The sequence below is a fragment of the Chrysochloris asiatica genome, unplaced genomic scaffold, assembly GCF_000296735.1.
Source record: "Chrysochloris asiatica unplaced genomic scaffold, ChrAsi1.0 scaffold00124, whole genome shotgun sequence".
Classification (NCBI taxonomy): Eukaryota; Metazoa; Chordata; class Mammalia; order Afrosoricida; family Chrysochloridae; genus Chrysochloris; species Chrysochloris asiatica.
This window is the reverse complement of record NW_006408642.1, coordinates 1,411,880-1,438,101: the sequence shown is the minus strand read 5'-3', so window position 1 is coordinate 1,438,101 and position 26,222 is coordinate 1,411,880. Positions and strand designations below refer to the sequence as shown.

The 26,222-nt window shown below is 42.0% G+C and overlaps 2 protein-coding genes across 6 annotated transcripts in view; one reads left to right on the top strand and one right to left on the bottom strand.

Annotated features, from left to right (window-relative positions):
* ULK4 (unc-51 like kinase 4) overlaps nucleotides 1-15,562 on the top strand; it is an 892,765-nt gene extending 877,203 nt beyond the window's left edge. Inside the window, exons 33-34 of the mRNA XM_006868826.1 lie at nucleotides 10,670-10,755; nucleotides 15,499-15,562. Of these exons, the coding sequence (XP_006868888.1) occupies nucleotides 10,670-10,755; nucleotides 15,499-15,562 (150 nt within the window). The remainder of the gene's footprint in view (nucleotides 1-10,669; nucleotides 10,756-15,498) is intronic.
* Nucleotides 15,563-23,244: 7,682 nt separating this feature from the next.
* Nucleotides 23,245-26,222, bottom strand: part of CTNNB1 (catenin (cadherin-associated protein), beta 1, 88kDa) — a 46,738-nt gene continuing 43,760 nt past the window's right edge. The window contains exons 13-16 of one of the 5 annotated variants that reach the window (XM_006868755.1): nucleotides 26,076-26,197; nucleotides 25,166-25,226; nucleotides 24,297-24,517; nucleotides 23,245-23,996 (exon numbers count right to left, since the gene is read on the bottom strand). In XM_006868755.1, coding sequence (XP_006868817.1) covers nucleotides 24,309-24,517; nucleotides 25,166-25,226; nucleotides 26,076-26,197 — 392 coding nt within the window. In that variant the 3' untranslated portion in view covers nucleotides 23,245-23,996; nucleotides 24,297-24,308. Of the gene's footprint in view, nucleotides 24,518-25,165; nucleotides 25,227-26,075; nucleotides 26,198-26,222 lie in introns of all 5 variants that reach the window. The other 4 variants (XM_006868756.1, XM_006868758.1, XM_006868754.1 and 1 more) reach the window with 4 other exon arrangements.

Below are 26,222 nucleotides of genomic sequence, written 5' to 3'. Positions count from 1 at the left end.
GAAAGAAAATCATGAAACAAAACTAGGAGAGGGGAAAAACAAGAAAACAGTAGAGAAAAATGTAGAGAAAGCTAGCAAGCAGAAGGAAGGCAGGAAAAAAAAAAAAGTAACAGGAGAAAGATGAACAGCGGTAGGCAGGGAAATAAAAGATTTAAAACAAACAATGGAAGGGAAAGTGAAGAAGGAAGGAGGAAAAAAAGGAAGGAAAAAACGGGGGCAGTGTCCTGACCTAGAGAGGAGTAAACTGTGAGGGGCTGCTCCCAGCCACAGGAATTATGAGGCAGAGGGTAGAGAATTAGAGTGACATACTGAGTTCTTATAGCCTGGTGTTGTATATGTTTAGGGTACCGGATCTGGAAGTAGTTGGTGCAGGCTCTAGTGGTGACTAGGGATATGGAGTCTTTGTTCCCAGAAGGAACTCTTACAGTCTCCGAGGGCAGCTAGGGTCAGAGCAGCTGATTATGAGAGTTCCTGGTACTTTGGAGCTGCGTGAGGATCGACTCAGTGTGTTCCCAGGTTTAAAGAAGCAGGGGTCCCCTTCCAACAGGTGCCCGGGTGGTATACACAACACCCAACTCATAATGGTCCAACTCCAACTTCTGACAGAGCAGGGGCTGTGCTGGGAATGGCCAAGGTTGTGGGTTGGCCAGATCTCTAGTCACCAGGAGAGTGTGGGAACAAGAGAGAATTGCACCTGTCTAGTTACCAGCCGTTGGTGTGTATCCATGCTGTCGGGCCACCACTTATATCCAGTGCTGCTCATGGAAGTTCATGATGACCATACTGAGTCAGGCCAGCCAAGAGTTCTTCTGGTTGTCTTTCTTACCACCCCTAGTCAGCATCTTCTCCTAGTTCGGATTCGGTACACTGCTCTATCCTTTCCTCTGAAGCTCAGGGGTCCAGGATTATCATCAGTATCTGTTTCATTTGATCTCTCATGTCTTTGTCCTATCCTAGTGTCTTTGGAGCATGTGCGTGTCTAGTTTGCCAGAAGCTTTATGTAACTTCTTAAAAAGAGGTCAGAATATTTACTGGACATTTTGTTATTTCGTTCATATTCACTGGGTATTTCTGTAAAAAACAAATAGGAAGTTCATAGGAAGTTCATAGTGTGGATTGTGAATCTACTCATTATTACATGTACAGTATTACCTCTGTCTTCTTATATCTGTGTGGAAGAGTGCTTTGCAAGGTCCCTTCCATGTACCTAACATTGCCAAATCAATTATGTCTCTGAAATCTGGCTGCTGGACAGACAGTTATGTGGACATTATATCTTCAGGTCTTCTGTTTATCACCTGGAATTTTTCACCCTAAAAGATAGTCCTGCCAGGATTCAAAATGGGTAGGTTTGCTCCAAACATGAAATAAACAACTCTGTGAGAAGCTTTGTCTTTAGTACAGAAGGGTTATTCATTAATTATATGATTTTTTCCCCTCCTTACACTTCCCTAATTAGGATAGTCTCTTTTCATAATTTGTGCATAAGTTTGAATAATAGTGGTATTACCTGGTCTTGTAGACTGTCTTAGGCTGAGTTTTCTTGAGAAGCAAAACCAGTGAAATTTATGTGTGTAAAAACATAAAGAAAAATTTATGTCAAGGACATGACTCCTAATTATAGAGTTGGGAGAGTCCCAAGTCAGGGTCAGATGAACCAAGATCAGTAGGCAGGCCCAGTAGGCAGGTAGGTCTGGCAGGCAGACAGGTCCTACAAACAGGCCCAACAGGCAAGCAGACAGACAGATAATAGAGCAGCACACTGATTCAAGTTCAAAGAATTGGAGGTTGCAGGATGAGCCAGTTGCAAGATCAGGATCCAACAGAAAGGACGCAAGCTTTGCCTGAGTGTCCATTATGTTGAAGTAGGCCACATCCCCAAGGAAACACCCTTTCAAATGATTGGCTGCTCATAGCCAGTCAGTTTAGAGTTAACTATGCCTGCTAATAGCCAGTCATCATAAGAGTTAGCTACATTGTTCATAGTCAATCATTACAGAATTAACTACACTATATATTATATATATATTTCACCATGGGGATAATCACATCTCAACTGCCAAGCTAACACAAAACCTTAGCTGTTAGGTCTATGAATAATATTATCATATCACAGATAGCATTATACATCAAGATAGGTCTTGAAATGTTCTTTTTGATGAAATGCAATACCATTCTTCTTCAGTTTGTCATTTCATGCATAGTCAACCATATGATTGTCAGATTCAAAATGGCCAATACCCATCTATTTTAGATCGCTAATGCCTAGGATCTCAACTTCAATATGTTCTATTTCATTTTTGACAACTTCCAATTTTTCCAAGAATCATACTTCATGCATCTCATGTTCTGATTATTAATGGATGTTTGCAACTGTTTATCCTCATTTTGAGAAGGTTCAGAAAGCTTTGCTCCATTCATGTTATCATGGTCAACTCTGCTTTAAGGAGGCAGCTCTTCCCCAGTCGTATTTTGAGTGCCTTCCAACATGAGGGGCTCATCTTCCACCACGATATCTGACAATATTCTGGCAACTTAATGGTTTCATTTATATATTAAACTACTCCTTGTTGTTGCTCCTATTAAGTGCTGTTGAGTTGATTCTGACTCATAATAGCCCTGCGTACAACAGAAGGACTTCCTGCTCAGTCCTGTGTCATACTCACAATTGTTCTTACACTTGAGCCCATTGTTGCTGCCTGTGTGTTAATATATCTCTCTCGGATTCTTCCTCTTACTCCCCGATTGCCACTTTACCAAGCATTACGTCCTTCTCCAGGGACTAATTCTTCCTGATTTTATTTCCAAACTTTGAGAGACAGAAGTCTGGCCATGCTGTCATCTAAGGAACATTTTGACTGCACGTCTTCTAACTTAAATTTGTTTGTTTTTCTGGAATTCCATAGTAGTTTTGATATTCTTCTCCCATACTGTAAGTTAAATGCATCAATTCTATGATCTTCCTTATTCATTTTCCAAATTTCACATGCACATGAGGCTATTGAAAATATGGCTTCAGTCAGGTGCACCTTAGTCCTCAAACTTTGCTCTGAAACACTTTACAGAGGTGTATTTCAGCAGACTTGCTTAATGCAATAGGTCCTTTGATCTCTTGGCTGCTGTTTCCATGAGTGTTGATTGTGGATCTGAGAAAAAAAATTTTTTTCTCCATTTACCTTTAAGTTATTTATCGCTCCAGTTGTGAGTATTTTTTATTTTGTTTGTTTTACTGAAGGCTGGAGTCTTTGATCTTCATCAGTAAGTATTTTAAGTCCTCTTTGCTTCTAGTAAGCAAGGTTGTATCATTTGCATACAAATTTGATAAGAATGCTTAAATAATACAAGCTTGGAACACACCCTTCCCTATTTTAAACTATTCAGTTCTGTTTAAACGACTGCCTCTTGGTTCCTTATGAGTGTAATTAAGTGTTCTGGAATGCCTGTTCTTCACAGTGGCTTGTCATGATCCACACAGTTGAAAGCCTCTACACAGTCAATAAATCACAAGTAAACACCTTTCTGGTATTTTCTCATTTCAGCCAAGATCCATGTGACATGAGCAATGTTACTCCTAGTTCCATGATCTCCTCTTTACCTGGCTTGAGTTCCTGGCAGTTTCCTGTTAATGTGCTGTTGAAGCTGTTTTTGAATTCTCTTCAGCAAAGTTTTACTTGCATGTGCTATTAATTATATTGTTGGATGATTTCTACAATCTGGTGGGTCACCTCTCTTTTGAATGGGAACAAATATGGGTCTCTTCTAATCACTTGGCCTGGTGTTTGTCTTTCAAATCTCTTGGCACACTTAGGTGACTGAGGGCCTCCGTTGATGTATCGGTTTGTTGAAAGATTTCAATATGTATCCCAGTAATTCCTGGAGCATTGTTTTTTCCCGTGCCTTCAGTGCAGCTTGGACTTCACTTCCTCCTTCAGTACTATTGGTTTTGGGTCATATATTATCTCTTGAAATAGTTGAACATCGACCATTCTTTTTGGTACAGTTACTCTGTGTATACCTTCCACCTTCTTTGCGTGCTTTCTGTGCCATTCAATATTTTGCCCATGGAATTTGTCAGTATTACAATTGCTGTTGTTGTTAGGTGCCATCAAGTCAGTGCCGACTCATAGCGACCCTATGCACAGCAGAATGAAACACTGCCCGATCCTGGGCCAACCTTACTATTGTTGCCACGCTTGAGTCCATTGATGCTGCCACTTGGCCAATCCATCTCTCTTGGGGTCTTCCTTTTGTTCTCTGACCCTCCACCTTACCAAACATGATATCCTTCTCCAGCGACTGGTCCCTCCTGACAATATATCCAAAGTATGAGAGACGAAGTTTGGCCATCTTGGCCTCCAGGGAGTACTCTGGTTGCGCTTCTTCCAAAATGGATCTATTGGTTCTTTTGACAGCCTATGGCACTTTCAATATTCTCCTCCAACACCGTAACTCAAAAGCATCAATTCTTCTACAGTCTTCCTTATTTACTGTCCAACTTTCACATGCATATGAGGTTCTTGAAAATACCATGGCTTGGGTCAGCGCACCTTAGTCCTCATAGAGGCTTGATTTTTTTCTTCAGTTCGTTCAGCCTGAGAAATGCTGAGCATGTTCCTCTCTTCTCCTTGTTGCTGTTGTTTTGTGTTGTTGTGTCTGTTCCGGCTCATAGTGACCCTGTATAAGGTTTCCGAGGATCTACTGCCTCTTTGGCGTTTAATATATAGTAAATTGTATAAATCGCTTTTTAAAATATGGAACCAGCTTTGTAATTCCACAAAAAAAGCCAACATTATCATGATATATTTTTGTTTTCTTACATTGCTGGATTTGATTTGGTGATATTTACTAACCCTACACAATGTATTGGGAATTGACCTTTTTATTTTGGGGAGTGATTGTGTAGAATTATTTCTTCTTTAAATGATAAGGTTTTCCAGTGAAACCTATGAATTTGGGGATTTCTTTTTCGTAAGATTTTTTACTTCAAGTTTAAATTCTTTTACATAGAAGTTTGTAGAGGTATTTAGGTTATGTACTTCTTCTTTGATGAATTTTAGCAGTTTATGGTTTTACAGAAAATTGGTATTTTTATCTAAATTGGATTTTGTGCATGGAATTAATTGTCCATAATAATCTCTTCTCCTTTTAAATGTCTGGTAATGTCTATAGTTATAGTCTGCCTTTAATGTTTGGTGCTGAGAATTCGTTTTTCTCACTCTTGCACGCCCATGGTTACTCCTGCTAGCAGTTGATCAATTTTACCTGCTTTTGGGATTTCCTATTGTGTTTATCATTTTATTTTTTTCTAAGTTTTGTTGCTTTCTTTTGATTCCCTTCCTTTTTTGAGTTTGGGTTTATTTGTGCTCTTTTTCTAGTTTCTGTGCTGAAACTTTTTGAGGTCTTTCTTCTTTGCTATTAGAGTAGTTAGTTAGTACTATCAACTTCTGTTTTAGCTACATACCACAGTTTTGAAATGTATATTTATTTTTATTTCATTCAAAACATATTTTAATTTCCCTTGGAATGTTTTCCTTGACCCCTGGATCAAGGGTATACTTAGGAGTATACTGTTTATTTCCAAGTAATTGGAGAGATTCCTATTATCTTTGTTACTGATTTCTAGCTGAATTCTATTATGGTCAGAAAATATCCTTTTATATGGCTTTACTTCCCCTACATTTAAGATTTGTGTTATGACTCCAAATATTGGATATGTTGGTGACTATTCCATGAACATTGGTGGGGAAATATATTCTGCTGCTTAATTCAGCGCTTTGCAAAGATCAGTGAGACCACTTGGTTGTTCAGTTTTTCTATATTCTTGCTGATTTTCTGTGTATTCGTTCTTTCTTCATACAATGAGGGAAGTTTTGAAGTCTCCAACTATAATTGTAGATTTTTTTTCCTTTCAGTTGTATCAGGTTTTGTTTTGTGATCTAGATTTTCTGTTGCTAGCTGCATGCATTCATTATTATGTTATCTTGTTGACAACCTTTTTACCAAAATACTGTATCCCTCTTTGTCCAGGGTAGTTTGCTTTGCTTTGATGACTACTTTGCCTGATAAGAATGTATCCACTCTAGCTTCAATTGGACTCATATTTACATCGTGGTAGTGGTACTTGTTTGCTGTGAAGGTGGTACCAACTCATAGTTACCCTGTATAGAGTTTCCAAGGCTGTAAACCTTTACAGGAGCAGAAAACCTGTGGTGGTTTGAACTGCTGATGTGGAGGTTAGCAGCTCAGTGCATAACCCACCATGCCACCAGGGCTCCTTCTTAATTACATCAGATTCTTGGAGACAGTATAGAGTTGGGCTGTGTCTTTTTTCTTGTTTAATCATTCAAACAATCTGTCTTTTACATACTGTGTTTAGATCATTACATTTGTTCTAATTCTTGATATACCAGGATTTACGCTTGACTGCAAGGTCAACCGAAAGGTCAACTGTAAGGTTGGTAGTTTAAGCCTACCAGTCGCTCCTTGGAAATCCTATACAGGGTCGCTATGAGTCAGACCTGACTGAATGGCACTTAACAACACAAGCAAGTGTGCCTTTTTTATTATTTGATTTCTGTTTGTCCCATCTGTTTTGATTTTTGCCTTCTCTTTTCTTGCCTTGGTTCAAGTGATGAGAACATTTTTTAGAACGTTACATTTAAATGATACTTTGTGTTTTTTTAAATATATTTCTTGGTGTAATCTTTTTAGTGATCGCTATAATCAATAATTTGCAGGAGACAGATGAGTCTCTGTTCCTATAAAGATGTGCATCCTTGGAAACCATATACATACATAGTCTGCAGAATAATGCATTGGACCACAAAGTCAGTTTGAACCATAAGGTCAGAGGTTCAAACTCACCAGCTGGTCTTCAGAAACCCTAGACAGGGTCTCTATCTGTCAGCACCAACTAATCGGTGCTGAACAACAACATAGCCAATAACTGGCCTCTTCTATGACCGAGCCTTGTCTGGGCCAAACAGTGGGAGGATAGAAAGGAAGAAGACTCTGGCCACACAGCCTCTTGTTACTGACTGCTGTCACCACTGCCATCACTGCCACCCCAGAACCACCTTCAGTCTGGAATGCTGGAGAAGAGAGGAAGGGAAAGGAAAGAACTCTGGGCGCTTTTCTTTTCTCTCTCAGATCTTTGGGCAGTTCCTTTCCCACGTCTAGCATCAGGCTTCCATAAAGGTCTCTCTGTCCTGTGGTGCTCACTTCTGGGTTTCAGGAATTGTTGAGTTTGAGGTGTGGGAAAAAGCAGTCAATGTTTCAGTTTGGTGGGACTTTGGAACTGCAGTCTTTTGTAGCCCATCTGTTGCTGTTTACTTGTGATTCTCCCATAGCTGTGGTACACATTCTGCCTAGATCTTAGGGTTGTATTCAGAGGCAGAAAAAGGTGCAAGCTCTGAAGGAGATCATTTAAATTTGTTATTTTCAAATTAATTGATCCTTATATGTAGGACAGCTGTTGCTGTTACTAACAAGAATTCAGTTACGTGACAAGATTGCATGATTTTTTTTTCTGATTAATTCTCTTGGCTTTGTGTAGACCTACATTTATGTCAGCTGCACTAAATACTATTTTGGTCTCTTCATTTGGTCGCAGACTTCTCGGTCCATTTTTTCATTGGCGTCTTTTGAACTAGGCTGGTGGGTGAATATAGTCTTGTCCTTTCTTTGCACCTTATTGAGAGATTTCCTTGAAGCCCAGGCTCAGCTCACATTTGTATAGCAAGACTGGTGGAGTGGCCTGGGTGTGTAGCTCAGCTGAGCTGAGAAAAGTTAGGTGAGAATCCTTCCTGAAGACCTCTGAGTGCTCCTTCAGTGTGTGTTGGTGCTTACTTCAGGCCGAATTGAACCACAGCTGACATTTCCCGCAGCAACCTTTTGAACTCATCAAGTTGGGTGTTTCAGAACAGATTTGCATGCAGCTCTTTTAAAATGCAAATCCTTGCAGAAATCTCACCTGTAGCAGTTGAGCTGGCAGCTGCTCTCTGGCACATTCCAAAGTCAGATAGGGTCTCAGGGGAGATGCAATCTCACCCACAAGTCATTCAGAGCCCCTGATAAGGTTTGATTACCTGTGCCCTTCCTCTTAATATTACAATTAAGAAATATTTAGTCTTTTGTCAGAAATACAGATGATAGTCTAGACGTGGTCACTATGATGGAATGGAATATGACATAGGACACTTGAGGGGTGGGGTCACTCCTGGTTCCAGCTTTCTGGCGGGAACAGGGTCACACATCACGTGAACTGCTGAAATGGCTTGTCAATCTAAATTATGGTACTGGTGAAGAATATATTAATATGCCGTGGACTGCCAGAGAATGAACCAATGTGTCTTACAAGGAGTATAGCCGACATGTTCTTTGGAAGTGACGACAGTGAGACTTTGAGCATGTTATCAAGAGAGTCCTGGTGTTTGCCTGAGATGGAGGCAGAGACAATGACGTGGAGAGATGGAGCAGCTGGGGACTTTAGACACAGAGAGGGAGAGGGGCTGTGTGTTGACAACCAGGGGGCAGACTTGTAGTGTATACCCTTTGGTTGGTTGATGATGCATGGAGGGGATTGTAAGCATGGCAATGAAACGATATACGATAGGATGAATGTAAAACTGATGTTCTCCCATGTACACTACCACATAATTCATAATAAAACATTAAAAAATAAAGAGTCCTGGTGTGGTGCTGTAGGATAAGCACTGGCCTGCTAACTGAAATATAGCTGCTCTCTTCAGAGAGCGCTTATCAAGAACCACAGTGGAAAGGGACACTGGGGAAGGACATTAGGTTTGCTGAAGTCGAGGTTCAGTGTGAAAGAGGCGCACTCTCAGCAAGATGAACTGACAAACTGGCTGAAACAATGGGCTCCAACATAACTAGTTCCTATCAGTTTGTCATACTGTGCTGGCTTGTTGTGTTGCTGTGATGTTGGAAAGTATACACCTGTATTTTCAATACCAGCATGGGACAGGTTTCAGTGGAGCTTCCAGACTAAGACAGACTAGGAAAAAGGAAAGGCATGTCCAGCCGCTGAAAACCAGGCCAGAAGATGAACCCCTCAGGTTGGAAGAGACTCAAAAGAAACTGGAGAAGAACTTCTTCCTCAGAGTACAGTTGTGCATAATGACATGAATGCAGCAAAGGTCACCTGACCTTCACTGTTGATGGGGCACAAATCAAAATGAGGAGCAGCAGCTGCAAACATTCATTAATAATTGGAACATGGAATGTACGAAGTTGTCAAAAATGAAATGCAATGCATAATGATCAGCGTCCTAGGCACTAATGAGTTGAAATGAATGGGTACTGGTTACTTTGAATCTGACGGTTACATGGTTTACTCTGCTGGGAATGACAGATTGAAGTAGAAAGGCATCACATTCATCATCAAAAAGGACATTTCAAGATCTATCTTGAAGTACAATGCTGTCTTTAATACGATAACATACATTGACCTAAAAGGAAGACCAGTTACCACTATTATTCATAATTACACACCAACCACTAAAACCAGTGATGATGAAATGGAAGAATTCTACCAACTTCTTCAGCCTGACATTGATCAAACATGCCATCAAGATGAATTAATAATCACTGGTGATTGGGATGCAAAGTTAAAAATGAAAAGGAAGGATCAGTAGTTGGAAAATGGCTTTGGTGATAGAAATGATGCTGGTGATCACATGATAGAATTTGGCAAGACCAATGACTTTCTCATTGCAAATACTTTTTTTAAACAACATAAAAGACGACTGTACACATGGATGTCACTCGATGGAATAAACAGAAATCAACTTGACTTCATCTGTGGGAAGAGATGTTGGAAAAGCCAAACCAAGGCCAGGTCAAAATGTGGAATAATTGTTCATATGCAAATTCAGGCTGAAGCTGAAGAATATTAAAACAAATCCACATAAGCCAAAAAAAGACCTTGAATATAGAATTTAGAGACATCTCAAGAACAGATTTGATATATTAGGCACTAATGACCAAAAACCAGAATTGTGGGATGACATCAAGAACATACTACATAATAAAAGCAAAAGGTCATTAAAAAGACAGGAAAGAACAGAATGAATGTCAGAAGGAACTCGGAAACTTGCTATTGAACCTAAAGAAGCTCAAGCGAATGGAAGGTGAAAGGAGATGAATAGAAAATTTCCCAGGGCAGCTCGAGAAGTAAAGTCAGCTATCACAATGAAATGTGCAAAGACCTGGAGTTAGAAAATGAAAAGGGAAGAGCATACTCAACATTTCTCCAGCTGAAAGAACAGAAGGAAAAATTCAAGTCTTGACTTGTAATATTGAAGGATTCTATTGGTGAAATACTGAATGATGCAGAAAGCATCACAAGAAGATTGTCAAACTCACCAGCTGCTCCTCAGAAACCTTATACAGGGTCACTACGAGTCAGAACTGACTCGACGGCAGTTATCAATAAAAGTGATCTTTGAGTCTTGGTATGACACTGTAGGATAAGCACTGGACTGCTAGCCACAAGGTTGGCAGTTCAATCCCACCAGCCAGTCCTTGGAAACTCTATACCTGCAAGGTTCACCAGCATCTTCTGTCTCCACAGTCTGCACTAAGGGTGCCTAGCCAAGGAGCATGAGCAGAAATGGGTCAGCTGACCAGTCTTCTCCCTCTCTTTCAGATCACCTCCAAGGATAAGCACCTGGAAAGCCTCAAGAATGCAAGCAGCCTCCTGCGGGCTTTGGAGCAGCTTGCCCCAGCCAGCAGGTAAGTGGGGACCACCAGGGGCACTTCAAAGGCAAACTGAGATCTCAACCCATTCCGTTTTCTCCTCCTCCCCCCACATTTCCTTGCTAGGATTACCATATTCCAGCCTGTCACTGTCTGTTGAACACCTTCTCCAGCTCCCCTCCCTATACGTATGTCCATCTGCTCTCCTCACCTCAAGGGCAGTACGCACCTTCTAAGGGGCTGTCTGACTTTCACTGGGTATGGGAGACACGGAGTGGTGACTGGCATTTCTTGGTACTTTCTGTTTTCAAAAAAAGATGACCAATGGTATGGTAACCATGGCAATGAAATGATATGATAGGATGAATGTAAAGGTAATGTTCTCCCATGTAAAGTATCACATAATTCACACAAAAAATTAAAAAAAAAAAAAAAAGGATGACCTAAAAAAGGGAATTTTGTGGAAAATGATTCCTGGTGTGTGTGTGTTTAAAATGTCTTAAATTGGCATGTGATTAATATTCTAACAAGGACTGATGTGACGTTGGAATTAACTGTTGAGGATGGCATGGTCCATTTGCCCAGGATCTCTCTCTCTTTTTTCAGTTTTTGTGGCAAATAGGCAAAACACCCCTCTCCATTTACTGTGGTTAAATACAGATTCAAATTTGCCATTTTGATCATCATTACGTGTATAACTCAGTGACATTTATTACAATCACCATGTGGTGCAACCAACTCTAGTCTCCTTCCATCTCTATGTTACTGTTGGTGTTTAGGTGCCATCAAGTCAGTACCGACTCATAGCGACCTTATGCACAACAGAACGAAATACTGCCTGGTCCTGGGCCAACCTCACAATTGTTGGCATGCTTGAGCCCATTGATACTGCCACTTTGCCAGTCCATCTCCCTGGGGTCTTTCTGTTTTTCCCCGACCCTCCACCTTACCAAACATGATAATCCTTCTCCAGCGACTGGTCCCTCCTAACAATATGTCCGAAGTATGAGAGACGAAATCTGGCCATCTTGGCCTCCAAAGAGCACTCTGACTGCACTTCTTCCAACACAGAGCTGTTGGTTCTTTTGGCAGCCCATGGTACTTTCAATATTCTCCTCCAATACCATGGCTATTCTAGATCCATCTGGGATCATAAAATATTGGCCCCTTTGTAATTGATTTATTGCACTCCACATGTTTTCAGAGTTGATCCAAATTGTAGTATGTATCAGAACTTCATTTCTCTTATGACTGGGAATATTCCATTGTATGGATATACCACATCGTGCTTACCCACTCAGTTGCTGAAGGAGATCTAGGATATTTTTACCTGTTGGCTATTGTGAATAATACCACAATGAACATCAGTGTACAAATATCCAGTTGAGTCTCTGCTTCCTGTTTTTTGATGTGGAATTGCTGAGTCATGAGATAATTCTATGTTTATCTTCTTAAAGAACTGCCAAACTCTTTTCCATTCCATTCCCACCAGCAATGAATGAGTGGTCCAATAGCTTAGCAATTATTTTGGATCATTGTCATTTGGCACTGTAGGATAAGCACTGGACTGATAACCACAGGGTCAGCAGTTCAAACCCATCCTCTCCTCAGAAACCCTATAGAGTATCGATATGAGTCAGCACCGACTCGACAGCACTTAACAACAACATGGGGTATAAAATGGTATCTCATTGTGCTTTTGATTGGCATTTCCCTAATCACAAATGATACTGTATTTTGGTGCCTTCTGGCTTTGAACTGTTTGTCTTTTTTATAATTGTGTTGTAAGCGTTTATTGTATATTTTAGATATAATATGATTTGTGAACTGCTTCTCCCATTCTGTGGGTTGTCGTTTCCGTTTTTATATATGATTTAAGAATGTAGGCATTTGCATGAATGAATAGACTGAAATCATGCCGAGGAATGGTAAACTCAAAAAAAGTTTTAAAAAAATTGATGAGGTCCCGTTTATCTGTTTTCTTACATTGCTCATGCTCTTGTCATATTTACGAATCCTCTCAAGGTCTGAAGAGTCGTCACTGTGTTTTCTTCTAAGAGTTTTATGATTTTAGCTGTTATACTTAGGTCATTGATCTATTGAGAGTTGGTTGTAAATTATGGTATGAAGTAGGTATCGAACTGAATTCTTATGCATTTGGAAAAGCAGTAATCCAGCACTAGTTGCCAAACAAATTGCTCTGTCCTCATTGAATGTACTTGACAGTTTTGTTGAAATTCAGTTGGCCATTTCTAACTCTGAAGTCAATTGTTTTGGCCTATTTTTGTTGTTGTTAAGTGTCATCAGGTCTGCTCTGACCAAACAGCGACCCTGTTTCGGGTTTCCTACCCAGGGCTGGTGAGCTTGTTCTCCAACCTTGTGGTTTCTACTGACTCTGCAGTCCAGCACATTAACCCCCAGCGCCCCACCAGGACTGTGCCGATGCTTGCACCAGTACGCATCAGAACTATACTATTTTGATCACTGTCGTTTTGAAATCAGGAAGTGTGAGTTCTACTTAATTCTTTTCCAAAATTGTTTTGACTGTTTAGGTCCCCTTGTAATTCCTTGTGAATTTAAGGATTGTCTATCCTATTTCTGCCAAAACACTGTTGAAACTTTCATAGCGACTGCATTGAATCTGTGCATCACTGTGGTAGTTCTGACATCTTAACAGTATGAGGCTTTCCAGTCCATGAACGCAAAAATGTATTTTCATTTATTTGTTGTTACAGAGCTGTCAAATCAGTCCCAACTCATAGTGACCGTGTATAGGGTTTCCCAGATGCAGCTGGTAGGTTTGAACCTCTGACCTTGTGGTTCAGAGTCCTGTGCTAATCCTAGAGTGCCACAGAGCTCCTTCGATTCCTTTTAGCAATGTTTCATAGTTTTCACTATATAAAATTCTCACTTCATTTAAATGTATTCCTAGGTATTTTATTGTTTGGGTAATCTTGGTGTGATGCTGTAGGAGAGATAAGTACTGGATTGTTAACCACAAGGTCGGCAGTTCAAACCCACCAGCCACTCCTTGGAAACCCTATACAGGGTTGCTGTGAGTCAGAAGTGACTCAATGGCACTTAACAACAATTTTATTATTTTAGATGCTATTGTAAGTGAAATTGTTTCCTTAATTGAATGTGGTTTGGATTTGATGGAAACCATGTAACTGGGGAGTTGCGGAGAAGGTGAGTCTAATCTCCCCCAGCCTGAATTGCACTCATCCTGGGTTGTAGGAGTTGGAGAAAGGGAGAGAAACAGGCCCTTCCCCCTCTGTAGTTTCAGTCAAAGAAGTGGCTTCTTATCTGTTGTTTTCAGTGAGGCAAGGGCAAGGGCGGCTACTTTGATGTGAGGGGTCCTCCTCACCCCAAGGTGTAAGGCAGAGGCTTATAAAGACTAAGTGGGATTGATTCCCAGGGACCATTGGACTTGAGCAGATAGCCTTGATGAAGCTCTCTTGAGCAGATCTGTGCTAGAGGGGAGGAGGGTAGTAAGGCATGGGGAGAGCCACTAGGAGTTAGTTAGCAGAGCCATCTCTTCTCTCGGCACCTGCCTTGTCTGTCCTCCTCATCAAGGACAGACACAGTTTGTCTGTCTTCCTCATCAAGCAGGAGACTCTGTCTACTTTTAGGCCTAAGCTAGCATACCCCCATGCTGGGATGGTTTGGAACCAAGAGCTGGTCTCAAATGTGGGCCCAGTGTGTACAACACAAAGCTTAGTGTCCCGTGAGGCCGGTGGGCTCTCCTGCACCCACACTAGACACTTGACAACTACATCATCTGCTCCAGGCAAACCTAGTGTTGGGTACGGAGGTTGCCAGTGTTCGTTCTGTGAGGGTATCTTGTTTGGGCTTTGTTCAGATGGCCCCACGAACAAGTGTAGTGCTCTCGGTCACCCGGCCCTCTGGGCTGGCCTGGTGTGCGCGGTGGGCAGCCTGGCTCCACCTCACCAGAACTCAGCAGGGCACCATCTCTAGCCACGATCCACAGCTGCAGTTTTACCAGAACCCGTGTCTTTAATGTGCGTCACAAGCTAAGTTGATGCTTCAACGGACAGTACTATATCTGAGCACCCTTGGCTGGTAACAGTTTTTCCAGCCAGGCAGTCGCCATGGAGTCGACTCCCAACTCCTGGTGATCTCGTGTGTATCAGAGAGGACCTGTACTCCATAGGGTTTTCAGTGGCTGATTGGAAGTAGACCACCTAGCATTTCTGGGTGCACTGGAACCTCCAGTTTTTGGGTGAGCAGCCATATATACTAATGGTGTATACTATCCTGCACACAGTTAAGGCACAGGTTTAAAGGGGTTTCAGACAGTTGGTTCTGGCAGCCAAGTTTCCATGGTAAGCTCTGAGTTGTCCATCAGTCTATGAGAATAAGAGACTGCTGACTGACAGGCTGGGAATTGACCCTATGAAACACAGGGGTCAGTGTTTAGAGAAGGGGGGTCCTGCCTGAGAGGGCCTGGGGACATGTCACACGGGCCAGCCCTGGGCAGGAGCTTTGGGCTGCCATGGATGTGAAGGGTCTGTGGTCGCAGACAAAGTGGTCAGATATGTCATAGTGGTCAGGGCCAGGAGCTCAGGCCTAGCTCGGGGACTCAGGGCTGAGGGGTTCTCAGTTCATGACCCCGCAATGTGGATTTCCTGCTTCTTAGGCGTTTCCCATTTCAGACGTAGAAAGGAGCCACTCCATCAATCACATCCTCAGGGATAAGAGAGGGCATTTTCCCCTGAAGATTCCTTACCCGCGTTTCTCCTTTGTGTTTCCCCACAGTTTGTATGCCGACAGTACAGTGACTTCCTTGGCCCTGGAAATCCTCCAGGCTATAGGGCACTAAGTGGGGATGCAGTTGATACCGGCCCTTTCTGCGACCCCCAACCCTCACCTGCAGTAGAGTCAGCGCCAAAACACATGAGCACCCCAGCTGCCCCTTGCCAAGGCCTGGATTCTGGATTTAATAAAAGTCGATTGGACCCAAAACCTCTGGCTGAGGTGCTCACTCACCCCAGGTCCTAGAAACTGGACACAGAATACTCACTGTTTTGGGGTGCATCTGGGAAGCCCAGGTTTGTTTTGTGTTGAAGAAACCTCCCTGTGTGTGTGGGCCGGCTGCATTCCTCATCAGGCGGCGTCTGTGTGTGTCTCTGGGGAAGATCTAAGAGGCAGGATCTGACATGCATGCTCTGGCTGCTGCAGCTCGGCTCAGCTCCAGAACAAACTCGAGTTAGCCTCTGTCTTCCTCCTACTTTCCCAGCCTTACTTTTTTTCCCTTTCTGGGACAAACCGATTACAAGAATTCTGGGGAGAACTGGGGAGGAGCTCCACAGACAGACACAGGTTAAGTTTGTCTAAAGGAACTAAGGACCAGTGCTCTAGGAAGGCTGGTGTCCTGGAAGGTTTGCCTATCCCTCCCACCCCTTACCTCTTCTTAGCCCTGAAAACTCTCTAGCTTCTTTTTCACGTTCCCTCACATATATGCCCTTAGCCCTCCTATGTAGGTGTCACCGCTCTGGGACTGTGACAGATGCTGGGGCTCTTGTCTGCAAGGAGGCTTGTCCTGCGCGGGCTCACGATCCCTAGTCAGTTTAGCCCTCACTTCAGTTGTCTCATCTGCCAAATGAAAGGGCTAGACTAGATCTGTGGGTGTTCATCCCCTCCCAGCTCCAACGCTTTCTGCTTCAAGAGGAGAATTTGCTTTTTGACAGCGGTTACCCCAACTCCAGGTGAGGGTCTGTCTAGGCAGCACCCACATAGTTGGAGAATAATGGCCTATCTCAGGAGGCAAGGAAATGATGGTCTCCATTCAGGATATTACTCCACTAGGATGCCCAGATGAGGGTATCAAGCCTCATACCCTGACATGGGTTGTGTCCTTGGTGAAAGGGGTCATTTTTAAATTCTCACCGAGGTGCTGTATGGAGAACAGCAACCCTGCCCCCATGGGCCAGGGGGGGATGGATTTGAGTAGGCTGGTGGGGCAGGAGGTGGTGGTACCTCCGGCACTCCTCTTCCTTCTACCTCCCAGCTTCAGATGTTTGCTAAGTGACTGAAGCCCACCGGCCAAGGCTCTCCTGGGATGGATGGTGTTCAGTGGAGGCGCAGGTAGGAAGGAAAGGAGGCAGCAGGCCCAGAACTTCAAGATCAGGCCCCAACTGACAGCCTAAGACAGCAGATGCCTGTTGAGCCTCTGTATGTGAAGAGACCCCACCACTGTCACCTGAGGTAGTTAAGGAGATGGGTCTAGACACCAAGGGCGGGGGAAGGGGGGGCGATGCCTGTAGGATGTGGCAACAGAGTTCACTGTGTTAATGACCTTTGCACTTGTCTGCTTTTCGTATTTACCCGATTATCATGAAGTCCTCCTCATATCAAGTCTCCGAAGGAGTCACAGCAGTTATTATCCCTAATTCTGCCTGATAGTGGTTCAGACTCTTGTCTAAGGTAATGGGCATCCAATGTGGGTCTCCCCTGCCTCCATTTAAGAGTAAAATGCCTTTCCCTCCTTTCCGGGCAACACCAACAAAAATTACAACGATGTATAAGCAATTTCCCCGATATATGCAGGGGCACTAAGGTAGGGGCGTTAAGGAAGGAACATGTAGGGAGAGATGTTGGCACCCCAAAATCCATCGGAATTTGACCCTCTGGTGGTTGAGGGGTGGGGGCAAAAATAGCCTCAGTGGTATTGCAAACGGGGGTGGTGGGAGCAAGGTGTAACAGCCAGTCACTTAGAGGCTCAAGCCCTCACATGGAGCAAGTTGGGGGCGGTGGCACCAATTGCCTTGTATGTAGTTAGGGATGGTCTCAGTCCATGTCTTTATGGCCATAAAGATTCTAACCAGTGGTTGCAGTTTTAAGTTCTGCTCTGTGTCTTTCCTACTTAACAAGATCATTTTGAAGGTTATTTCAGAAGTACAGGGCTTTTTAGAGTGTCTCATCACCACCACCACGACCACGTTTGGCTGCAGTGAGCCATTAACTAGTCTCATCCATGGCTACTTGGGCTCCTGTTACCAATAGTGATGCGTGAATATCCTTGTACATGCACCTGTGTAAAACACACTTTAGCTGCGTTATCTGGAACCCATATTTCAGAGCAAGTGTTGGCTAGCTTATGGGCTTAATGTTTGCTAACCCCTGCTTTAGAGGTTCCCAACAAGTCCTGGTGTGGCACTATGGGATAATGTACTGGACTGCAAGGTCAGTGGTTCAAATTCATCAGCTGCTCCTTGGAACTCTATACAGGGTTGCTGCCTCAAAACTGACTCAGGCACATAAAGACAACCACCACCTCATAACAAATTGTCCAAGAACACATAGGTACCTGTCAATTGGGGTACAGCACTCACACCGGACCATTGTGACAGCTCATAGTCACCTGCCATCCTTGAGGATTACTGGCCCCCAGAAACACTTCACACCACCTTCCCCCATATCTTTGAAATACAAGGTAACTGTATCTAAATACTGGAGGTTGACGGTTCTGCTGACTCTTTAGAGCCAGATCCACTGCCTGGGAGTAGGTTTCCTGCTACAGTAGCAGAGAAATGACACTCACTCACTAGTGAATATCCCTGTAGTGCCAAACACCCAGCCTTCCCTTTTTTGTTGTTTTTCCTCATGTTCCAGTTTGTGGTTCATTAATTAGCGTTTCACAGCGGTTGTAAAAGTTCTTGAGGAACATTCTGCAATCATAAATGTCCGCTTACTCTTAAATTTGAATATAAAAAGGGGTTCATGGAACAATTATTTTGAAAGATAACAGAATTTTTCCCTGAACTTTTTTAGGCCCGTAGTGCACACTAAGTCCTGGTGTGGCATTGTAGGATAAGCACCAGACTGACTGCTAATCACAGGGTCGCCAGTTCAAACCTACCAGCTGCTCTAGGAAATCCTATATGGGGATTGCTGAGTCAGAACTGACTCAACAGCCCGTTGACAAGTACGTGATACCTTCGATTGGCAACCACAGGGATTCTGAAGGTCAGCACTGCATATGATTTTTATTAAAATGTGTTGGGTTTCATGAAGTTCTGAAAAAGATAAAATTCTGGATTTAAGCTTTAAAATATGTTCATTAATTATACTTTGTGCTTTGCTTTTTAATTTTACATCTTATTTTAGAGGAAAATAACTCTGGGAACTTGAGAAATAATTGCTACGTTTCCATTTTTTACACTTAATTTATATATTTAAAAAAATATATTCACTTTCAGTACATCTCATATTTAATATATCAGGATGCAAACTAATGTTATGTTACTGATCATAACATAATGATTTTTGTTAAAATGAAGGCAAGAAAATATATTTGAGTGAATTCTATAGGTGTTTATTATCCACCTCAATACCCTTGGTACATCAGCAGAATGTCCATGCATGCACAGTGAAAATTTACTTATGTTTAATATTCTGAATTTCAGTCAATATAAAAACCCTAGCTTTACATGCTTTTCATTTGCATCATTTGGAAAGCATTTGTCAAAGGCTGTTACGTGTCCTCAAGTTAGTTTTGACTCAGCAACTCTGTGTGGTGTTTAAGGTGAATATGGTGGATTTGAAGCACCAACTTTGTGGTTAGCAGCCTAATGCTGATTTAGTTGATTTTGATCCTTTAAATCTTTATGGTAACTGATGTATATGAATCCATTAGTATTAGTCAATGTTGTGTATGATAAATTGACTCATCGCCACTCTCTAGGACGTCCGTTCAGTGGAGACCACCTTTCTCCTACACAAGGGGACTGACTTTTTATCTTCCACTGTGCATACATTAGGGGTATGGCTCTGAAGGGGTGATTATCTGGTTAGAAATCTTTGCCAAGTGGATTGGAGACAGTTTAAAAGTGTGTGTGTTTTTAACAAGATTGAGCATTATTTTCATGTCTCTAAGAGCCATCTGGAATTCTGTTTTTTGGAATTTTTGTGTTTATGATTTTATAGCTCTCTAGTATCTTGTCCCAAACATTCTAGCTGCTTCAAGTTATCTCTAAACTTGGAAGTCTCTCATCAGCTGAGCAAGATGGATGTCCTTTAGTTGGATTCCACCTACTTGGATTATGGTCACTTAAGTGCCCCCAGGCACAAATGTGGGCCTCAACTTGTGACTACCTTCTTTCAGGAAGCAGAGTTCTGCATGATATCCTTTACTGGGGTGGGGTGGAGTGGGGTGGAGGGGAGGGGAGAAAGGTGTAGGATCACATTCTTCATTTAGTTCCACTAACCTTCTCTTCTATGGAATCTCAGGAGGGAGTATTGTGGGCACTGGGGGTGACAACACACCTTGGAAAAGCACAGACTCACAGTTCCAGCCCATCTAAAGGGTCAGGATGTCTCCTTGGCCTCTCTGCTGGCCTCAGAATACACACACACACATACCCCATCCCACCCCCCACCCCTGCTAAGGCCTGTCAGTTTCCCTCTGAGGGGTGGTCCTACACTAGACACTAAAAGGCAGTACACAGGACACCATAGAGGATGCTGATGGAAAAGAACATGCAAGCATTGCCTTCTGAGCATTCCCTCCCAGCACTGTGTAGTTGAGTTTACGTGGGTCATTTGCTCAAAGCCAAGGCAGTTGATTGTTGCCCTAATAGAAGGGACAAAAAAAGCACTGCAATCATGTGACTCAGTTCTTTTGCCTAATAAAGCAAACTGTACAATGCGGGTGGTATTTAATTGTAGTAATTCAAACAAGGGTATTATTTCTCTCTCAAGGTTCCCGTCAAGGGTTCACACCATCAGATCAAAGCCTCATGGGTTGGGCATTTACTGTCACATGGAAGAACTTCATTCTTCAGCTCAATGGTGGTCACTGCATTGGCATCAAATGTCTTTGTCCCGAAGCTGTCTTCTAGTTGCAGTGTAACTGAAGAATGGAAAAAGGAAAGTCATCCAAAACAGGCATTCTCACCTCCATCAGTTTCTGGAATGGAAAATTTATTTCTTCTTAGCACTTCCAATGACAGGTAACTTGAGATACTTTACCAGTATCTATGCTCCTCCTTCTCCAGGTACTTTTTCATAGTATGTAGGATATAATCCATTTCTTTGTTTTACTACTTCATGAAGGCTATCCTTAAGAGTTTGCTTATTTTTAAATCAATAAGGTGGTGGTCCTAAAACTTGCATTTGTTCAATGTCCATAAATGGGAAGCTGTTGTTTACTACTCGGTGGCATTCTCTGACAAGAATATCATAACAAAACTGTTGTTGGACACATTGGTACTCAGCCAAGCTCTTAAGGAGCTTGAGGCTTTAAATGTTTGGTGGTCAGATCTTTTGCACTGTCTAGATCTCCCACCTCTCTCCCTTACACTTTATGCCCTAAACAAGTGCCTCACCCTAGTCCTGCTGCGGGCCATACAGAAAGTTATCCCACTTTTTAAGAGCACCAAAGCCTCGTTTGATAGACTTGCGATTTCTAATTTTTGCTAGCCTGGTGAATGTAGAATATTAGTATACATTTGTCTCTGCTGAAGCCAAGAACCATTGTGACTTCTTGGGTTTCCTCTCCTGTGAAATGCAGATTCATGTTTAGTATCCATTTAAAAATGTGTTTTCTTAAGGATTTGTAGCAGTACTTCATGTATTCGTTCCACCTGTCTTTTCTTGTTAGTTATGTATTCCCTTTTTGGATTAGGTTTTCAGTTTATGGTGTTATTGGTATATGCTGTTAAGTGCCATCAAGTCGTTTTTCTACTAACAACCCTGTATAGGATTTCTGAGGAGCAGTTGGTGAGTGTGAACCACTGCTCTGCTGTTACGCAGTCCTACAGCACCATACCAATGTGGTGTTGTCACTAAGTGCCATCGAGTCACTTCTGACCCATAGCAACCCTGTATAGGGTTTCCAAGGAGCAGCTGGTGAGCTTGAACCACCAACCGTGCAGTTCAAATGACTTGTATTCTGATGCATTAGCCCACAGTGCCACACCAGGACTCCACACCAATGTAGTGGGGTCCATTTTGTTTTATCTAAACGATCACCCAATTGTTCTGTACCTTTACAGAAAAGTTGTTCCCTTTTCCCCACTGATTTACCAGTGCTATCTGTGTAGTATCTGTTCCAGTAAGTGTTATGCACTCTAGCTGTACACAGCGTTAACATCTGACAGAACACACCTGCTCATCATTCTTCAGAAGAGTGTTTCAGAAACACCTTGCTGAGTTGGATGAGTCCTCATGTAAAGCTCTTAAGTTCGTGTGCCATAGTCGTTTCTTAAACTCTTAGCATCCATCCCTGCATAGGATTTCCGAGGCTATAAAGCTTTACGGGAGCAGAAACCCTCAGCTTTCTCTCGTGGAATAACTGAACAGCTGACCTTGAGGTTAGCAGCAGCCCAACTACTAACCAGTACACTACAAGAGTGTTTAAGTAGAACATAAAAAATATTTTAGGCAAAGCTCAGGCAATGTGCAAGTTAAATGAACGAAATGGCCTGCTGAATTCACTAAAGATATATTCTCGTTTAACAATAGCCCTAACTTCTTATAACAGTCTATACAGTGCTTAAGTTAATGTGCTAGACGGCAAGGCTGGTTTGAATTACAAGGTTGGCAGTTCAAACTCACCAGCTGCTCCTCCAAAAGCCTATATAATACAAGGTTGCTATGAATTTTCTAAGAACCAACTCGACAGCACTTAAAAACTCAAAGTCGGCTTGTCATTGGTTTAAACTCACCGCTTCTCCAAATTCCTACACAAGGTGTATGTGAGTTGGATTGGACTCAGTGGCACTTAAGCAGATATATATTTTCTTCTGCAACTCCAATTACATTTAAACCACAGAAAAGAATTTCTTTTATGTGAAGTAGAGACCATAGTAAAAAGTGAAGCTGAATCTCAACTAAAAGGAGCTGAATGCATGTGTATATCCTGTAGTTAATGACAAGTCTTAACAGGTTTACAGATCTTGTCAGACCTCCCAGCAGGATGACAGGATCATCTGGCAGATACTGAGGAAGGTAAGCCTATTCTGAGTCCGATTATGTTCCGATTACATGAGTATTTAAATGTCGATTTTAATTATCAGTTCAAAGTGGAGTTTAAGGAATTCCCCTTTCTAAATGAGTTATGCTCGTCTAAAGATGTGTAGTTAGTTGGAACAAAACTATCTAAAGGGGCTTTGGTTTGGGAATTTTGGCTTTCTACTTTTAGAGAAAGTTCTTTGTAGCTCAAAGACTAGTACCTAAATGCCTTTTAAATGATGTCACCTTAGAGAAAGTTCTTTGTAGCTCAAAGACTAGTACCTAAATGCCTTTTAAATGATGTCACCTTTGGCCATTTGAGCTAAATTATACATGCCTGCAACAAGAGGAAGCCAGGCTGTGGGAGTTAACCACAGATACCAAACCCCAACAACATGATGCTGAGTCACATATGACTCACGGCGACCCTGTGTTTCTGAGACCTGCAATTGGAGATGATGATGAAGTCTATCTCTCTCCTCGATCACAGAATAAAATGGAAGAGAATAAACTTGATACCCTTTCTCAAGATACAGAAAAAAGATGACACAATCGAATGAATTAAAAGTTTAATTCTGAACCATTTTTATAACCGCATTGTATCACAGCAGGTTACAACAACTTTGGGATAAAAGGCAACTGTCCCCAAACAAGGTTCCAAATAACACCTCTTACTGACCCCACCCATACGTATCCCAAATAAAGTTTTTGATCAAAAACATGAAATAGATCCACCTGCTTCTTTTAAGCATATTAAAAAGGAAACTAATTGGACCATTTCTATTTGTCTATTTTATACAAAAAAAAAGGCTACACAATGTTACACTTTATTCAGATTACAATTAGTGATTATGAATTAGGGTTCTACACCATTAATCAATTCTTAAAAATTAGAAATTGCTGTAGCAGTATTCACTATTAACTTAATACTACAAGACTTAAAAAACTAAGTTACTGCGGAAAAAAAGGAAAAAATTAAAAAACCTAATTCAAAGCAAGCAAAGTCTGTACCATTACAGATATTAAAAAAAAAAATTTTTAAACAAGCAAGGCTAGGGTTTTGATAAATTCCATCTTGTGATCCATTCTTGTGCATTCTTCACTTCTTGAGTCACTCCCAAAATCCATTTGTATTGGTACTCCTCGACCAAAAAGGACCAGAACAAAAAGTTTACTTCAATTGTTCCCATAGGAAACTCAGCGTGGTTAGTGTGTCAGGCACTTTCTGAGATACCAGCCCACCCCTCGAGCCCTCTCAGCAACGCTACAGGCCAATCACAATGCAAGTTCAAACACTACAGCTGTATATAGAGAGAAAGGCTGTTACTCATGTTTAAACAGCAAAAGTTACTCATTTGAGTATTAACTTGAAAAAGCTGTGGCAAAAACATTGAAGTTAATAACTTTCACACATGACCATTTAATAACAAGAAAATCTGAGAACATTCCAATGTTCAAAGACATCTCCCGTCAAAGTATGTATCTGTTTTTGTAGCAGATTTACAAAATAAGCCTAAACCACTCCTGGCCTACCAAGTCTTTCTGAAGTTCTGTAGGCAGAGTAAAGTATTTTACCCAAACTGGCTTTTTAAACGTCTTACCTAATGAATAGTTTACAGGTCAGTATCAAACCACGCCAGCTGATTGCTGTCACCTGGAGGCAGCCCATCCATGAGGTCCTGGGCATGGCCCAGATCGGGCAGCCCATCAACTGGATAGTCAGCACCAGGGTGGTGGCCACCCATCTCATGCTCCATCATGGGGTCCATACCCAAGGCATCTTGGCCGTAGCCGCCGGAGTGGAAAGAACGATAGCTGGGATCTACAACAGCCCAGGGAGGAAAGGAGAGAAGAAACACGTCAACACTGCGAGGTATCCAAAGGCAACACATCTGTTAGTTTTCTAGCCTCTTTAACTCCTAGCTTTCTTCAGCCAAGAAACATTTCAGTGCCAGGACACCCAGGAGGCTCCACACACAGACCAGCAGGTTCTAGTCATGCCATTAGTCTATTCCTGAATGGTTTATATCCACCCTAGCAGAGACCTAAGATTCCTGAGGAGACGCAATCTACAGGAAGTCACAAGCAGATCCAGGCAATAAACAATGGCGTCTGCCCAGCGGGTACTAACAAAAGCACGAAGAAAAACTGAAAACATTTTTCCCAACAAAACCATTTTTAGCTTAGGGGTTGGTTGACCTTTAATATATTGATCAAATAAGAAACCTATGAACCTTTAATTTACTAATGAGATAAAGCCAGATTACATTCTAGCTGTTAGCACTCCTAACCATCTCTGTTACCCAGATTTGAATTCTAGAATAACAATTTTCCATGTTCTTAGCATCTTGGACTGCAAAGGTCCAGCAGTATCAAGACCACACTAAGCTGCACTAACCCTGATGCTGACTTCTAACATTAAAGAACGTGAGCACAAACTGGAATGAATCGAAGAATACAAGACACATACCATCCTGGCGATACCCAAGGGGTTCTCCCTGGGCACCAATATCAAGCCCAAGATCAGCAGTCTAAAAAACAGGTACAAAGCATGGGAGAAAACAAAATTAAAATCTTCAATTTAAAACACATTCTCTCCAATGTTTTTTTTATTAATACAGTGATTAAAAATAATTCATATTTCTTTAGCAAATACATTAATTCAACACCTGTACAATGTCTTTGATGGGAAGAGATATAGTAGCCAAAGGATATGAGGTGACAGCACACACAGCGAGGTGGGTCATTAAATACTGCCATCTCCTTTGGAATACTGGACTGAAGGAAATGTAACAAGTGTTTTATTATACAAATCTTTAAGACTCAACCTGGTTTGCATCTAAACACAATCACTATGTTGAGAACAGACTTGAAGTCTGGATGCTGGCAAAGCAACAAGACTAAGTTGGTTGAATATAATCGATGCAGCTGAGATCTTAAGATGGTCAGATCTAAGCTAGAATCAACATGAGTTGCTGACTTGGGAAGGATGGCTCCAAGATTTTTTACAGCCTGATCAGCTGGAATAACAAAGATGTCATTAAACTTGGAAGGAAGAACAGGTTTAGGGGAAGGGGGTGGGTGGGGAAAGTTCAGTGTTCAAGTATGGACATGTGAAGATGCCTATGAAAAAACCCAAATCATATTTACTCATTGTTTGGCCGTTTTAAACTTTCAATGAAGACTGAACATTAAAAACTGAAAATCACCAACAGAAGACTGCGTCCCTAAATACTTGGGAACAGGCTTTTAAAGCTACTTGTTCATCTGACAGCAGTTGCTGGAGAGCATAAAGAATGAACATTCTAGCCAGGACAGTGGGTGAATGTGTGTGTGATTCAAGGAAATAAAAAGATGTCCACATTGCCCAAACAGCGTACCTCATTCCAAGCCATTGGCTCTGTCCTGAAGAGAGAACTGGTCAACTCAACTGAGAGCCGTTTCTTGTAATCCTGTGGCTTGTCCTCAGACATCCGGAATAAAACAGCAGCTGCATAAGTTGCTGGGAGAGCAGAGGAAAATAAGCA